Below are 18160 nucleotides of genomic sequence, written 5' to 3'. Positions count from 1 at the left end.
TTGTAGAGCATATCCCAGCCTTCCTTAATTCTGTTGTAATATGTTTTCTCACTTAAAAGCACAATTATACAGGACAAAAATAAATAAATAAATAAATAAAAATACATTAAACAGTTTGATGATTATTGTATTTAACAAATTAAAAGATCTTTAAGTAATTTTACTTTTTTTTTGGCACTGGATGAAACAAGACCATTGGGCCTTATTTATAAAGCTGGCATAGGTACAAAACCCGGTGTACGCCAAATATAGTCAATTTTTGGGATTTATAAAAACCAAACTTGACGGGGAAATGTTTCTACCTCCATGGCAACTCTGACCCAGGCGTACGAAATCTGGGAAAACGGGAAAGTGCGACGCCAACAGTACAGAATAAAATTGAGGAAATGCTGTGAAATGTGAGACATTTGTGCACAATCCACTATTACCTCACACCACATGCTAGATGTTAAAGCTGTTTACAGAATGAAATAAAGACACACATTCCACGTTAATTCTCCTAAGATTGCACGCTCAGGGGAAAAAAAAGGATTTTCAGGAAAAAGGGAGATGATATTAATAAGAACTTCAACCAATAAATTATGTTTTGTCATTGTGAAAAAAAAAACGTACATGTTATAAAATCAATCCAGCTAAATAAGGTGGACAGTCTGCTGCCAGTATGGACCAGTCAGTATGAAAAGTAGCTTTGGTCATTCATTCCAGTAGAACGGAAACAGGCTGGAGGCTGGAGGTCTAGAAGTGATGCAATGCTTATTAAACACACAACAGGTGGATATTCTTTTATTTATTTATTCTTACACAATGCTTTTTTTTAATGTTGTCCTAATTTCTGTCCAGACAGTTTTTATTTCCCCCAGCTCCTTATCCACCTGTGAAAGAAATTTAGCTGCATATGGTAATTACTCATATATACTCATATCATAATCACCTGTAAATTCAGTTTTCTTTATTCATTTATTATTGTTAATCCATTCACTATTATGTTTTCATATTGTGTGTTCTCATTTTACAGAATAGTGAAGTTACAGTTTTCATTGTGTATGCGTGCGTGAGGTCAGACTGACCACTTTCTTCCCAGCGCTCTGATATGGCAGAGTTAAGACTGGTTTTCGCACCTGCTAGCTAACAATAGTTGTTTGACTCCAGGGATTTCCACATTAATCTCTTCAGAATGGTCCCTTTTCTCAAGTCTATACTTGGAAATGATGATCAGGATGATTATGTACCACTTAAATTTTTTAAGAAATTAAATGCACTGACATAATATATTTTGCTAGGCCAACTCATTTGATGTATTCTGATTAAAAACATGGCCTTATGGCATTTTTTTTGGACCAATACTTGGATGATTAAATGTCATCCTGTCACTCATTCACTCTTATTTCAGACCATTGCTTGAAATGTTTTTTCTCATGACAGACACATACTGACCACATTCATAATTTCCTAAAACGTGGCATTTGAGAAAAATTTAGGCACAACCCATCCTTGAAAAAGGCACAGTTGTGATTATGAAAACATTGTCAAAATGCAAATTAGTGTTTGGACAAACTGCATGATCTTTACTGCAAATTCATTCAGCAGTAAATAAATAAAAATAAACAAATAAATCCGACTTCAGTGTATTTCCAGACTCTGGAACAATCTTCCTCTCATTATTAGATCTGCACAATTACTGAAAAAGTTTACATCCCTCTTGAAGATGCATGTTTATTGATTGGCTTTTAATACAAGCTGGCCTAAACATTTTGTTTCACCTGTTCTAAACTTTGTTATCACGACTGCTGCTAATTGATTAGCATTTGACTCTCCTCATTTCTTTTACATTTTGCATTATTCTCATGTCCTAAGTGCTTTTGAGCAAAAGTTCCAGGTTTTTAGGCCCCTTGAAAGATTTCTAACATGTCTTTAGACACATTATTTATTGGCATCCAGAGGTGGGTAGATTAGCCAAGAATTGTACTTAAGAGTAGCTCTGCTTCAAAATAATATTACTGAAGTAGAAGTAAAAAAGTTGTCATTATAAAAATTACAAAAGAAAACAGTATTTGGTGAAAAGACTACATAAGTGCTGAGTACTTGTCTGATTCATATTTTAGAAACAATGTAAGCACATAAGTTATTAAAAACCACCCTGACCGTTCATAATTTGAGATAGCTGGTAGCTCAAGCTAATTCATAGAATCACTTCTCTGGGCATCTACTTTTTTGGGGATCTGATCCAATATATTTATTATATTTATTTATTTTTAATCTTATTTATTTAAAAAGGACCGTGTGCAGATACATTGATTATTTGTGGGAAATACATTAAAAAGAGATGGCGGCACCAGATTTAGCATTATCCTAATTTCCATCTTCAGTCCTTAACACAAATAGACAAACAAGGTAGCACATATCTTGTTTGGATATCGGTCGATTTCAATATTTTCTGATACCAAATTAGTTTACGTGAACATTATTGAGATTATCATTGTGTAAAGTTTCATTAGGTGGTAATAACCACACATCACTTCTTTATAAGAGAACAACTGATAAGATAAATCCAATTCAAATGTTTTCCAAAATAATTTATAAGAAAAAAAACTTATAAAATAAATTAAATACAATGTCTGTAGCTGCTTCATAATCTTAATATAATTACAAAATTCTATGTCCATGCATGTGTCTCAGACTCACCTGCAAGGATGTCATGATTACAAATTTTCTTGGTGTGATTGTTAAAAAATAACCACTTTACGATTATCATTATGCATTATGCATTATTAATTTTACAACAGTATAAATGTGAAAAATGTTAACTCTCATAGAAAGCAGGGTTCAAAATATATTTAGGGAAATATGCACTAGAGCACGTGGCAAAAAACATTACTCAAAAAAAAAAAAACTAAATTTATTAATTATTAACCTTGAATATAATCTTAGGCAAAGAAATAATAATAATAATATGAATAATAATAATAATAATAAAAAACAAAAATAAAGCATGCTGTATAAGTGGAACAAACCTACCCGACAACACCACCCAGTAAAACTGGGACTAAATCCACCTTCTGCCAGACCAGCCTGTGTAGCTTTCATTAAAGTGATAGCAGTATAGCTTTGGTGTTGAAGAGAGACCTTACCATCAAACCAGGAGCAGAAGGATCCAGCTCCTAGTAACTTCGAGCCAACTTCACAGGACAACTACTGCAGCTTAAGCCTGGTACACACATAACCATTTTTAGGCTGTTTCTGTCCCAATTTTGCCTTTTCCCAACCTTAAAACGCCCGATCATCGTGAGATTTCCCTGTCCAGTTATAATGTTGTCTGAGGTGTGTTACGAGCAGGTTTGTTCCGATAATCCGCTCCGAAACGGATCATAGCCAGCAATCAGGATATTGAACATGTTCAATATTTCAGAGCCGATTTCTGAGGAATGCCGAAGACTCGTGCATTCTGACTTCGTGGATGGTAACGTGGGAAGGAATATAGCCAATCAGAGAGCGAGCTGGCTGGGGAACAAGATATGAAATAAAGTCCATGTTCACACCGTCTCCAGTCTGTTATTTTTTTCAGTTCTGGCTTTTTCTGTTAATAATAACAGATCATTCCCTCGTCGTATATATGCTGGGTCTTGTGTTTTCTGATTGTTACTATGTTTCTTCTTCTTCGTTTTTTGCCAGTTGTTGCTGTTTTGTTTTTTTTCTATGTTTGTCCGGTTCGGAGGACGAGATTGTAGATGAGTTGCAGAACAGCATCGTTATGTGTATGTTGTTCTGTGATTAGATTATTGGCTCACACCACACACAATATGATCAAAACTGTTTAATGCCTGATTTTTTTATCTTCACGCTTGAGGTCTCGAACCGATAAAAAATCTCATAAGATTAAAAAAGTTGTTATATGTGTACCAGGCTTTAGACTGGACATGACCCAGAGCACAGGATGGTGCAGACCAGAATCCCAGTGGCAGATAGACTGAGGTAGCTACTTGCCACAGCCACAGGAGACCAGATGAAGGGATCTATAAACCACACAATGGGAAGAATATTACAATAACTAGGAAAAAAAAAGCAGGATCGGGCCAGAACAACACACCAGGGGCTCTCCCAAGTGTCTGGCACCAATCTCTTTTTAGTCTTTGTCCTGTAGTGCCATTTGGCCAGCAATCATCCACATCTGTTACAACTAATCAGCAAAGTTGAACACAGGAGGGGAAAATGGGCTTTGCCCACAATATTAGAATAAAACCCACCTTGGTTTTACAACCAAGGTGAAATGCTTTAACTGTAGTATTTCTTTAGAATCCAGAAGTTAAAATATTTCTTGTAAATCTCAACTAAGACAGTAATGTTATCAAATTAAAAATATATGGCAAAAAGGATAACAATTTAAGGATTTATTTGTTAAAAGGAAACAAGTCAGTAGGATGAAACCACCTTCCTTCTAAGCACAGGAAAACGATCTGATCATGAATTTCAGCCATTGGGTGTGCTCCTGCTGAAACAGACAAAAAGAATTATAATCTCAGCTCCAATATATCATGAGGGAGTAAATGATGTTTCAAGAGAAAAATACAGAAAAAGACCTCAGACTTGTGAAAATATCCAGGTTATCTACAAATAGACATTTTCTTTTAAAATTCCCGTTATGACATAAGCAAAAGGGGATATCTGATCCGTACCAAGGCAATGACATGTTTAGTTTGTAAAAAAGTTATTCAACAACTTTTAAAAGCTTAAAAAATGGCTGCTCATCTCGAGCTCGGGTCCTCTGCCAGAGTCCTGGGAGCTTGAGGGTCCTACGCTGCATCTTAGCTGTTCCTTGGACTGCACTCTTCTGGATGGAGATGTCTGATGTTGATCCAGGTATCTGTTAGAACCACTTCTCCACTGTGAGGGACATGGCCCCCCAGTGCTACGATGACCTGTTCCTGTTTCCTGATATTTCCATATGTGTGTGTGTGTGTGTGTGTGTGTGTGTGTGTGTGTGTGTGTATAGTGTATATATATATATATATATATATATATATGTTATATATATATATGCGATATAAATTAAATAAGTATTAAAGTGCAGTTAAAAATGTTATATATAAATAGTCTATATTAAACTAATGCAAAGAACAGTTGTTGCAGTCCATTTATTGATCTGAAAGGTAGTGGTGTGAGTTCATGTTTGGGTGTGTGTTTGTGCATGTGTGTGTGTGTGGGGGGGTATTTCCCGGAAGACGACACATTAACAGATATAAAGTTAATAAGTAAAGCGATAGTCTTTGTGCAATCCCTCTCTGTGTACGTCACTATCCACTCAGATATAAATGAAGGGACAAAAATAAGCCTTCAACATTATCTCATTTTCAGTCGTTGCTCCTTTTGAGAATCAACATGCGAGCTTCGGTGGGGCGGAATTGGTTTGCTGTGCTCCTATGTCTCCTCTGTACGGGTGATGTACTTTTATTAAGAAATGTATATTTTACATGTAATTTTGAATTTTTAAAAATCTTCAGAAAATGTTCATTATTTACTTTAACAGGATTAATAGAAAATAGTCTTACATAGATTAATGTAACACATATATTAATGTAACACGCCTCTTTTAGAGTAGGAAGTATAGACGGTTGTGTTAAAATATGGCAAGTACACTGAAATAAAAGTTTTTTTTGAGCAGGGCTGAATACATGAAAGATCTATACCAATTTTAAACCATATCAAAATTTAGTAGCAAGAAATTAAAAACTGGTGGAAATATATTTAGAATTTTTTTATTTGATCAGTGTATTATTTGGCAAATACTGGTTGGCTACAAAACATTTTCTGGATATTAGGGTTCCATTCAAATTTCAAGCCAAAGCTATTTAAAACTAAGTAGAATATAACGAATACATGAATTTATTTATTTAAAAATATATCAGAAAGGTTTCTAAGGTAGATACTGAAATACAGCTAAAATCAATTTCTTCAAAAGAAAATTGAGTATTTGTTAAAGATTTCTCAGGGTTCATTGATTTTTTTATTTATTTATTTTTTTAATAAAATCCATGTCATAAACAGGAATAATTAGTTGGTGTGGCATAAACACAAGATATCACAAGATGATTATTTTGTTATAGGGTGTGAAGTTCAGTGTGATTTAGACAAACACACCTATGACACTGTCCATGAGGTTTCAAAGGGATTCAGCAGTGCAATCAAACACACCCTCACCATTCTGCAGCCTACTGGTAAGTTATCTATCTTATCAACGTAGTATATAACATAATGTGAATATACTGTGAATAGTACAGCACCTGTATTTGTTGTTACTTAGATGACATTCAAGAAGGGAGAATAATCAGGATGTCAAAAACTGGACACAGCTGTGGACATTTCTCATAGCATCAGCACAGAGAACCTCCAAAGAGCAAGAGATGGAGTCATAACACTTATTGAAAAGGTGGGACACAAAAAGTTAGACAATGTTGTAGAAGCTCTGCTGTGTGATTAAAGTAATCACAGAGGCAGAGACTCGAGAAACATACAGCGTAGGTTGTTGTGGTCAAATGAAACTAAACTTTAACTCTAATTTGACTTTTCTCATCACCTTGAGAAGAGCATCCTTGCAGCAAAGTGAAACTAATAAAGATAAAGAAAGATTTTAGCTGTAATTTCTGCAAAACAAGGTACTTAGCAGTACTAAGTCTTCATCAAATTTAGAATCAAAAAAGCTTGATTAAAAATTGTGCTAAAACCCAAAGGCATGTAGGTTTAATCAGCAGCGTATGGTTTAATATAGTTATCTATAGGAAAGTAAACTGTCATAAAATGCTGAATCACACAGTAAGTTGAATAAGTTGAATAAAGACCGTTCTGTTTGTTGTGGTCTTAGTTTTGGGGTGTTTGAGCTGTTAGAATATAATAGAAATATTAGGGACAACTGTGGAAATTAAATCTGTCACTTTCTCTTGGATGACGTCGACTTTACACAAGATTCTTGACGAATCAAATATGATTCATGGATACAAAGATAAAAATGACAAATGTTTTTTTTTCTAATGAGCTCAATATGGAACAACTGTCTTGACAGTTTGTGTCAGAATTATACATGAAGTTTTTATTTTAGACCTTAGATAGCCGGTTTGATTTACATTATAGATTACATGTACAGACTTAATGTCATCCGATTTGGCTGCCTCTACAATGAGTTAAATGTAAAGTTCTTCATGAATTTGAAGTCTTTTTTCTTTTTTTTTTTTCTTTTTTTTGCCACAAGGCTATAGTTTGTGATAAATGCCTACTTCTGTAAGCATTTTAAGTTGATAAATGGATGAAAGACTTAGCAAAATAATCATACACTGTTTGAAACGCAGTGCAGTGTCTCATTAGTAAAGTATTTTACAGCAGTTCCACAAGTTTACATGCGTTTACAAATGTGTTGAAAGATTATACAAGATCATCGCATTTGTATCCACAGATTTCATCCTTTATGGTGTCGCCAAACTATGAAATCATCTTCTTCTCCTCTAATGTATATGAAATTGTCAACATTCTTGATTTCATTGATGGCAACATAACACTGGCTTCAATCATAAATAACTTAAAAAAACTTGATACAACTGGTGAGTGAAGCACAACTTTTTATTTTTGTCATATGATGTGTTAAATATAGAGCTGGGTCTTGACACAAAGTGTAACTGTGTGTGTGTGTGTGTGTGTGTGTTTTGAATTGGTCTTGAAGACAAAGCCACAGGATCAAATCTGAATCTAGCCTTCAGGACAATGAAGGAGCGCATGGTTATGATCAAACACCGAGTTGGAGCAGAAGCTTTTAAGGAGCATCGTCATGTCCTCGTCTGTTTTACAGATGGTAATCTTCACCTTCTGATGGATTTAATGGATTCATAACAACAGTGAAGCAACCATTTCCTTTAGCTTAGAACTTAATTTAAACTTTTAGAAACTGAAATTTAACTCTAACAGAGTTAAATTTGGAAAATTTCAGTCAGATTTTTGATACCATATTTTAAATTTTTTTCAGCTAAGCAAAGCCAATAAGATTAAAAACTATTAGAACATGCATACAAAATATGTAATTTTGTACCATTTTCATTTTGTACAACTAATGTGATTATACAGTATATGTGAATATTTTGTATAGAGTGAAGAGATCTGATATAATGGGAATATTTGCCATGTATTATCTGTATTTCAATTTGTTAAAAAGGCCAAGGGCTTGATCTTAAAAAGCCGTTGCCTTCTTTTTAGCTTTTAAGTAATTTAACACATAGTTTTTTTCTCTGCAGGTTCTTATAACATGGGTGGTAACCCTATGCCCACTGTGGACAGAATAAAGAACCTGGTGTACATGGACCATACTGACACATCTAAAGAGGAATATCTGGGTCAGTCTTCGCTTTGCTTTATGCAATTTACTGTTGAAATACTGACTTTAATCATTCAGCTTTGACAATATTCTGCATGGATTTTCTATTAAAAAGATAACATTTTGCTGGTTTAGTTGTATTCACTTTTTGCATGCACCCTTAATATTGAATGTTTTTTGGTCAAACACATGTTGAAAAAGCAGGCCACATGTCACTCTATTACAGACATCTACATTTTTGGTATTGGGGTCGAAACCAGCGATGAAAACCTACAGTCCCTCACAACAGGAACCAGAGGCCGGCATTACTTCAGAATTAAAGATGCTTCAATATTATCTTCAACCTTTGAGGAAATAATTGGTGAGCCATCTTTGAATATAAAAGAGAAATGCTGTTAGATAGTTGTCAGTTTCTGAACACACTTGAGAGGAAGGCAGAATTATCATTGTTGATTTTGCCTGACACCACTAATGTATCAGGGATGGACAGATAATATAAAGCAGTACAATGTAATGTCATCACATGTAATGTCATGGGTTTTAGACACTGAACCGTAAACTGATAAAGATGAGTTTCAATATGGAACCTTTACAGTATTTTTTCCATCTGTGAACATGAGCAAAATCAGTTGTTTCTAATACTTTTGCATTTTTTTTCATTTAGATGACAGTGAAGTTAGCGGTCTCTGTGGTCTTTACAAAGATTACGAAACCACAGGTGACAAAATAAGTAAGAGGAAAAGATATCCATGGGTTGCATTTGTTTCTGTCACAGACGCCCAGGTAAAAGATTAGTATTTCATTTAACATGTTTAATTAGTTTGATATATTAATTAGACTTAACCACTACTGCAATTAAAAATAATCATTGTTCTTATTTTTTACATTGATACTTTATTTTCAAAAAATTACTATTACCTAATCTTTTATAATCATTCAGTATAATCATTTTGTTGTAACATCTTGTCCAGGCTGAAATAATAAATTCAATACTGACAGGAACAAACTATAGGTATTTAAAACTTCTATTTATCTTTTCAAATTTCAGAGACAATCTTTCCTCAGATGCTTCGGCTCGCTTGTATCACCTCACTTTGTGTTGACTGCTGCTCACTGCTTCCATTTGGGAAATATTTTACCAGAGCACGTCACAGTTGAAATTGAAGATGGACACGGCAGCGGAGGTAAAAATGAATGTTTGCTTTAACCGTTGCACTTACAACTCTTTCTTTTTTCTACTTATGTAAGTACTGAACATGACAATTTAGCACATAAAAGGATATTGTAGTGTCTGTTTGTCACTTTAGCTGTTGTAATGTTTGAAGCTAATATTTATTGATGTCTACATCTTTACTGTTAAAAATTCACAATAGTAGTGTCCTTTACTACTGATGTCAGCAGGAGTTACACCCAAACTTGACTGATTTTATTTTTTCCAGTCAAAAAAGTCAAAACGTTCACGTTACACCCGGAATTCAATGTCAAGGCAAAAGTCAGTCAAGGTGTTGATGAGTTTTATGACTATGACGTGGCGCTCGTCCAACTGCAGGAGGCTGTCAACATCTCCACTGTTGCAAGGTAAGAACTTGTGTCCAACAAATACTGTCATTTGCAACTGCTTTTGATTTCATATTCTTTCTCCTGTTCAGATTTATTGATTAAACACTTATTATTACATATATATGTTTTCTAATGAAATCAAAATTTTGTTTTCAGACCTATTTGCATACCTTGCACCCAGGAAACCAGTGATGCTTTAAAACTGTCTGGTCTTTCAACATGTGCACAACAAGGTGTGGTAATTCTACTACTACCGTAACATCATTATTCAGCATGGTCAGCATAAATGCTAAAAAGACTCTTTTAAGTAAACTGATTATTCACCTGAGTTTGCTTGAACAGCAGCCTAGTGGACTGTAGCGTAATAACATAAATTCAACAAGCAGCCATGTTCATGCTGATTTTATCTGTTGGGGTTCTGCATGAGGTTGTAAGGCAAGGCAAGGCAAGGCAAATTTATTTGTATAGCACATTTCATGTACAAGACAATTCAAAGTGCTTTACATAAATCATAAAAACATTACAGCAAGGTGCAAGGAAAGAAAAAAAAAGAAAGAAAGAAAAACAAAGATTAAAAAAGATAAAATTGATTACATAAAACAGTTGGAAAAAGCTCAGATAACAAAATAAAGGTAAGATTTCAGCGTAAAAGAACCAAATGCAGATCCGGATTTCTAAATAAAAACTAGTGAAATGCAGCAGAGAACAGGTGGGTCTTTAACCTTGATTTAAATAAACTGAGTGTTTCAGCTGATTTGAGACTTTCTGGGAGTTTGTTCCAGACATGTGGAGCATAGAAGCTGAATGCAGCTTCTCCATGTCCATGTTGTAGATAGAGTTGGAACAGATCTCATCCAATGGTGGAAGCAAACTCCACGGCGGACATAATTCATGGTCCCATGACCTCAATCCACCTCATCGTTCTATATTTACTAATTATAAATTGTTTACAGGTGAAAGCCTACATATAAAATGTTGCTGCAGAATTAATTAATTAATTGTGTCCTTTAGAATCCATACATACATGATTATGTACATATGACATTTTTTTTTCACTCCAACTTTCTATTTTAGAGACAGTCAATAGGCGGAGCATTTGCTATTTGTGTATCTACATGTTATATGGAGAATGAGCTCATTTTAATAAGGTTGCACTGGAGAGCAGTTCAGTTTGCTATAAATTGTCTGTAAAACACAGACAAAGAGAAAAACAACATTAAACAAAGACTTTGGTCAAATCACAGATGGTAGGAGTCCAAAACAAGATAAAGCAGAGAAGAGTGGTTACGATGGAAGAGTTCACACTTCAACACAAAAGGAAGTCTTATGTCAACTTTTTATATGTGGTTCAATGCTGAGCCAGTTCAAAGCTTTACTTTCCTTATCTAGGCAAGTATTTTATGAATTGGCCCATATGAACACAGCTTTTATAAATATGACTCATGTAGATCATATAATAGACTTGTTTAGATCGAATTGGAGTGTGTATGTAAAAGTAAGTGAACTGGCACTGTCAACATAAATTGAAATAAATTGAACTAAATATCTAAATTTCCTTTGTCAATTTTCAGTACTTGCATTTTTAAAAAAGGAATGGTACAGGTTACTGTATTTTGTGTTCTGTTACAGAGGAACTTTTGTTGAAGAATCACTGTGAAAGACTTAGTTTTCTAACTAAGATGGACACTCTGGTATAAGAAAAAGAGGTCTTTGCCAAGCTTGGTGACAATGTGAGTTTTAAATTACTGGAGCGGGGGGGGTCAGTGTCTGCCTGCTTTCTTTATTTTTAAAACCAGTTGTTTTCCTCTCTTCTACTTTTAATCACCCAATGCAGAGAAATGCATGCATCAAAAAAGTACTAAATGTACGAGGCATAAGGGTGACTGATCCAACAGTTGCTGTGACTGATAACTTCCTGTGTACTGGTGGTCTGACTGAGCACAGAGACCATATAGCGTGTGGAGGTTCGTTCTTTCTGTCACTTTTATATTTTCTACACTGACACATGAGTACCAAATTTTTATTTATACACAAACACGTAAGCAATAATGGTGCGGTTTAATAACTCTGAGTATGAATATATTTATTTTTCTATTTTTGTTTGGATAGGTGATGGTGGAGGTGCTGTGTTCAAAAACTATGATTACCGCACAATACAGGTAAACAGTTATATCAATCAACTGTGTCACAAATTAATGTCACCTGGTGGTGAATATTTATTTCAATGAAATTTACTTAAGTGACAATTTAAACTCTTGCCGACTATTTTATTTCACAGATCGGAGTGGTCAGCTGGGGAACCCACTTAGTTTGCAGGGGTGGTGGTCTGGACTATTCCACTGAAGACTCCAGAGATTTCCACATAAATCTCTTCAGAATGGTCCCTTTTCTCAAGTCTATCCTTGGAAATGATGATCAGGATGATTATGCACCACTTAGATTTTTGAGAGATTAAATGCATTGACATACTATGATATGATCTGCCAGCTCACTTGATGTATTCTGTTTAGATGCATTAACTGGTGGTATTTCTCTGACTGATGCTCAGATGATTAAAGTCATCCTCTTATTCATTTACTCTTTTATTCAGACTGGTTTTTAAAGAAAAAATATTTTTTTCACATTGCAGATAAAACATAAAACATGCAAAAAAAATGGCAAACTCATTTTTAAAAAGACAGTTATGATTATGCAAACAGTTTCAGTTACCGTATTGTCTGCAGTATCTTTATTCTGAATATATTCAGTGCTTTCTGTATATAATTTTTTATTTTTGACAGTTATTTTCTAGTATATTCATGGGTGGAGATTGTACATCGACCCACTGTTAAGATCTTAAATAACAAAAATTGTTTGGCCCAAATATAATACATGTTTTTTATTGGGCTATATCTTGCGCTGATGACTTTACATGATTATGGCAGCCAAAACTAAGCCACATAAGCATGTGGCCCACAAGCACACTGCTGCAGTGTCCATGCTGGCTGCTCACCTTTGGAAAACTTCTGGCTAACAAGACCCTTGCCATAACCCACCTACAGGCCGGCAACTAACAGTTAGACCACATTTGACCCATGCAACACTGACAAATGCTGTAACTGAGCCATAAGTGCCAAAGACAGCACAGATTAAATGTGTCTGCTATTTTAGACATCTGATACAGAAAAAGAGAGAGAGGGGGAAAAAAAGTACACACTCAAACCCTTACGAGATGTTTGGGAAGTCATTTTAAATGTAAACAATTTCACTCTGTCTTGTTCTAGCACCCTTCTATGGGGCTTTCAGCTTTACATCATCTATCAGAAAACCATCTTTCTCCTAAAATCCCTTTAGTAAATGTCTTCTGAAGGTAAGACAATGACTGGTCAAATAAGCCCAAATCAAAAAATACACAAAAATCCATTTAATGATGAGCACTTCCCATGTGTGTGAGGGAATATATGGAGTTTTGGATCTGAATGCACTGGCTTCCCATGGAAACATTTGTCAAGTTTCTGTTTCAGTGGGAGAAAAGAAAAGTTTGTGGAGTTAGAGAAGGAAGCAGAGGGTTATTGTTTACATTGCTAGTGTGGGGCTCTGTCTTTAGCCAATTCCCTCTACAACCAGTTGAGGCCGTGATGCGGGTCACACCCGCTGTGTACTGCTCAGGCAAAGAAGATAGAGGTGGTTTCAGCCAGTTGCAATCAAGTAAAGTGAGCTCAGCTGTGTCAACTCCAGGTACTTTACCACACATGGTGCGCTGAAGCGTCAGCGAAGCATCAGCCATTGTGTCAGCCCATGTCTGCACAGACATTAAAAAACAAACCTTTACATACATCAAAGTGGAACAATGAAAGCACTCATTAAAATCTTTCATACAGTTGTGCACACACACGTATACACACACACCAAGCAGCAAATATGTTTTGCATTTCTATAGTATGAATACCAATAATAATATTAATAATATGAATTTAATTAAAATATAGCTGTATCATTTTCTTTTCAAGTTTAAGACTTGGTGATGTCCACTGAAGCAGCAGATGTTCAAATATAACATCCTCCTGTGAAATCAATGTCCACACTGGACACTGTATTAAAGGTTAATCAACCATTTTGTGTTTAAGGTGTATGTAGTTTCATTTCGTGCAGGTTTTTATGTAGGATTTTACATGAACAAATATATGAACACACAAGTTTATGAAATATAAAGCAATGTTGTACCAGAATATGTCATTTTTATTGTATTTAGCTTAAGAATCCACTTCCTGTTCCTCTAGTAGAGTCAAGCCAGATTAAATTCTTATTATGTTAAGAGATTGAAAGCGGGGGGTATGAGTGTGTGTGTGTGTGTAAGAGAGAGAATGAGTAGGTGTGGATTTCTAATTGCTGTTTTATATTCTTTTTATTTGCAAATATTGTTTTTGTGTGCATTTTATTATGTAAAACAATTTGTGCTACTTATGTATGAAAAGTGCTTTACAAATAAAATTAGATTTGACTTAATTTTTCATCCTACAAGATTGTGAAAAAATAAAATACTTTTCATATTCCTCGTGGCTTATCTTGTATTTTGGTATTCTTACTGCAGTTGAAGATGCATGTTTGATTGGTAATCTGAGAAAAAGAGATAAATTAAAACACACAAGTCAAAAATTACGCAATCCACAACTTCCTTCTCTGCAATACACTGCGACAGACCCCAAAAATTAAGGCAGTAGAAAGCAGAAAATTTCACAACTATTGCAAAGCTCTGTTATTTAGCCTCTGCTTCAAACACACCTATGACACAGTACTTGAGGCTGCAGAGGGATTTCATATGGCAATCACAGAATCATGACTCCACCACCTACTGGTAAGTGCCTTGACCTAATCTGCTAATTTGCATTATTTGTATTGTTGCATTACAGTAATTGTATTTACACAACATTTTTAACAACTAAACAAATAAGTGTTAATAGCTACTGTGTAATTATCTGTTAGCTTGTAATTGACTTCATGACATAACTCTGCTTGCTATGTAGTTATAATAATAAAGACATAGAAAATGATTTACTTATGCTTCTCTGTATAGAAAAAAAATATAAATATCAACATGATATATATTGTAAACGACAATATTATTATTTTTTTGATTGCTTAGACGACGCAACAGATGAGATCTAGTTGTGGACATTCCTCAGAACAGATGAGGACTTCAACTGTCAAAACACTTAATATAAAGGTAAGACACAAGAAGGCAGAAAATACCTGGAAGCTCTGCTTAGCATTTTAAATTCACCACATTTCTGTGCTGTTTGGATACTTAAGGTGTGCTGTTTTTGGTACGTTTCACAAAGAGCTCCTTTTGTAGGTCAAATATAGTCTTAAAATTTTAAATCAAAGGTAATGTGCTGTGTTGAGACTGTTGACAGATCAAAGCTGAACCCATCAATATGACACCTGCTACTGTATAAGTCAAAGCCAAGTTATCATATTTACATTGTTAAAAAAAAAAATGAATTCAAGTTCTGATTCCCAAACTAAACTTACACTCACTAATATATTCACAAACATATTCTATCTTTATACTAATAAATATTATAAATGACAGATAAAAGTGGAAAGATGACTAGGATGAGTACAGCCTGATTATGACAAAGGCTCTGCTGAGGAAGCAAAAAATCTCTTCCAAAGATTTTGCTTCAGTCAGTGAAGAATGTCCCACAGAGGGAAATGAAAACCGCACAAGAAAACTTTGCTTGTGCAAAAGGAAGTTCAAGCGAAACTGTCTCAAAAATACAAGATAAAAAATATGCACAAGCAAATGAAAGCTATCCAAGCAACAGAGGAGCAAACAATAATTGCCAGAGCATATGCCAACGCTTCACATGATATCATGTTTATAAGAAAATGTCTAGATTTATCTTCTCACAGTCATTACGAAAATGCAAATCAGTAGTTTCTTGCTCAGTGATGGCTATAAGTATAATATGTTTAAATTGACAGAAGGGTACAGAATCAAACAATACCTTTAAAGTAGCTGCAAAACTCCAAAACAGAGACTGCCGTGTCTGTCTATTGGACTACTTTAAACCATATAATCAAAAAAATTTGGCCAGATACAAAAAAGTAAATAAATATCAACAAAACCCATTTTAAAGTTTCCAAAAGTCCCAGACTCCATGAACATTGAACTCTAGGCTCATTTTAAGAACAACATCCCCAAGATAAAGTGTAGCAGTGGAAATAACATTCTGTGGGGATGTTTTGAATATGTACAGCCTGTAAAATTTTGACATTTTTGTAAAAAAAATTGTTTTAGTCTTAAAGAAGTAAGCCTGAGAGGTTCACGTCTCAGTATGACAAAAATCATTAAGCATTCTGCGAAGACCAAACTCAACTGGTTTAAGAGGAAATGCCATGAAATGGTTTAATCATAGGCCAAACCACAAAATAATTTTTATTTTGTGGTTTGGCCATTTTTTTTTTTAATTTGCTGTTATTCAAAGATGACTTTACACCAGCAAAAAACATCCAGCTTTAAGCAGCTGGAGCAGTTCTGCCTTCAGGAATGGGCAGAATTCCCAGTGGCCATGTGCCAAACTTAAAAAGACATACTTCAAGAGAATTGCAGCAGTAATTTCTGCAAAATAAAGATCCAGGCATTCTGTTTATTAAATGATATGTGTACAGCAACAAAATGTGGAAACATGCCAAAGGGGGTTCAAACTTTTGCAAGGCATGGTAAGTTTTCCTTGGGACTGAGAATCAAAAAAGCTTTCCTGTTGATTAAAAATTGTGCTGAAAACCAAAGTCATGTAGGTTACACCAACAGCATATATTGTTTAACATTGTAGGGAAGTCAACTGTCATAGAGCTCTGTATCTCACAATATGTTGAGTCTGCAAAGAGACAGCAGCGTTGTGCTTGGACTGCACTTATATCAGGACTGCTTTGCTGATTGTGGTCTCAGTTTTGTAGTCTAAAGATTCACATGGGGTGAGACGACAAATTGCTGTTGATGGGTGTTGGCAATAACTTTGCTGAGCTGTTAGAATATGTTCAAGTTAGTGGGAATATTGTGGACATCTAATTAATCACTTGATGGAATAAAATGACAGGTTAGAGCTCAGAGGTCAGTTTTACACAGGGGTCGGAAATATATCTTAAATATTGAAAACTCTTTTCATAAGTGTTTTCTCCCCAGACTTTTAGAGGTTCAACACACTATGCACATATCGTGTACACACATCCGATTTGGCTGCCAGCGGTACGGCCCATTAGAAATAAATTTCATTATGAATTAAAAATCTTGGCTGATATTTCTTGGCACACGTCCTTGGCTCATAGTGCACACTACAGGAAACACTTACTGTTGATAAATGGATCAATTATTCAACAAAATAACAACTATAAGCAGTTTTAAATGTAGGATGGTGTTGTACTAGCGAATTATTTTACAGCAGTTCCACTAGTTTGCATGTGTTTACAAAGACAAAGTTAAAGGTTTATACTAGATTTAACTGATTTATGTATCTACAGATTTCATCCCTCACGGTGGAAACAAACTATAAAATCCTGTTTTTCTCTCTGCAAAATATTTAAACCAATACAGTTGATGCCTTAGAAACTCAATTTTTGATAAAATACAGTATCAGTCAAATATTTGGACACATCTACTAATTCAAAATCTATAAGTAAATGTGTCCAAACTTTTGACTGGTACTGTATTTTTTATTAAACATTTATAAAACTTTATGGAAATTGGGAATATTTTCATGTTTCTTTCTAGCCAGTGCCAGTGGTATTCCATCTTTCTTAACCTATAAAAGAAAAATGTGGTAATCTGCTAACATCGGCATGGCTGTAAGTCAAGAAGCATTACATTGTCAAAAGATTTCTTTAAAAATCTGAATGGCAAATGACCCTGTGATACTGTGATCAGAAAGAAATAAAAGAAAACGTTTGACTTTATATAAACTCTGACATTATTGTGCAGACTCAACACTGGGCATCTCTCAGTTCCCACATTAAATATCTTTATGACTATCACTGCCATCTTGAAGTTTCAGTTGACCATGTTTAAAGTCTCATGGAGCCTATGCTAAGACTTTTAAAAAATTGTGTCTAAGTTAAGTTTATGCAACTTCATTGGAGGTTAAACTGGCATGCCATTATTCATACAGGTATGTGTTTAAGTATTTAAGAATTTAAGAGCAGCTGTTTTTGGTAAGCTACTCTGTGTTAGCCATGATGGATATGTGTTTTCATACATCAGCTATTTCATTCTAA

General features: G+C 34.7%; 1 protein-coding gene and 1 long non-coding RNA gene across 2 annotated transcripts in view; one reads left to right on the top strand and one right to left on the bottom strand.

Moving 5' to 3' along the window:
- The window catches only part of LOC121653934 (complement factor B-like), a 29388-nt gene extending 16904 nt beyond the window's left edge, over positions 1-12484 (top strand). Inside the window, exons 7-19 of the mRNA XM_042007720.1 lie at positions 6353-6421; positions 7439-7583; positions 7703-7831; positions 8268-8366; positions 8574-8708; positions 9012-9130; positions 9396-9531; positions 9787-9925; positions 10064-10140; positions 11537-11637; positions 11742-11871; positions 12017-12066; positions 12186-12484. Coding sequence (XP_041863654.1) covers positions 6353-6421; positions 7439-7583; positions 7703-7831; positions 8268-8366; positions 8574-8708; positions 9012-9130; positions 9396-9531; positions 9787-9925; positions 10064-10140; positions 11537-11604 — 1116 coding nt within the window. The 3' untranslated portion in view covers positions 11605-11637; positions 11742-11871; positions 12017-12066; positions 12186-12484. The remainder of the gene's footprint in view (positions 1-6352; positions 6422-7438; positions 7584-7702; positions 7832-8267; positions 8367-8573; positions 8709-9011; positions 9131-9395; positions 9532-9786; positions 9926-10063; positions 10141-11536; positions 11638-11741; positions 11872-12016; positions 12067-12185) is intronic.
- LOC121653938 lies at positions 1041-18152 on the bottom strand. Its single transcript, XR_006012886.1, has 3 exons — positions 18142-18152; positions 4449-4451; positions 1041-1143 (listed from the first exon to the last, which is right to left on the bottom strand). It is a non-coding gene; the product is annotated as an uncharacterized LOC121653938 (long non-coding RNA).
- Positions 18153-18160: the final 8 nt, after the last annotated feature.

The sequence above is a fragment of the Melanotaenia boesemani genome, chromosome 15, assembly GCF_017639745.1.
Source record: "Melanotaenia boesemani isolate fMelBoe1 chromosome 15, fMelBoe1.pri, whole genome shotgun sequence".
Lineage (NCBI taxonomy): Eukaryota > Metazoa > Chordata > Actinopteri > Atheriniformes > Melanotaeniidae > Melanotaenia > Melanotaenia boesemani.
This window is presented reverse-complemented; position numbering and strand designations above follow the sequence as displayed.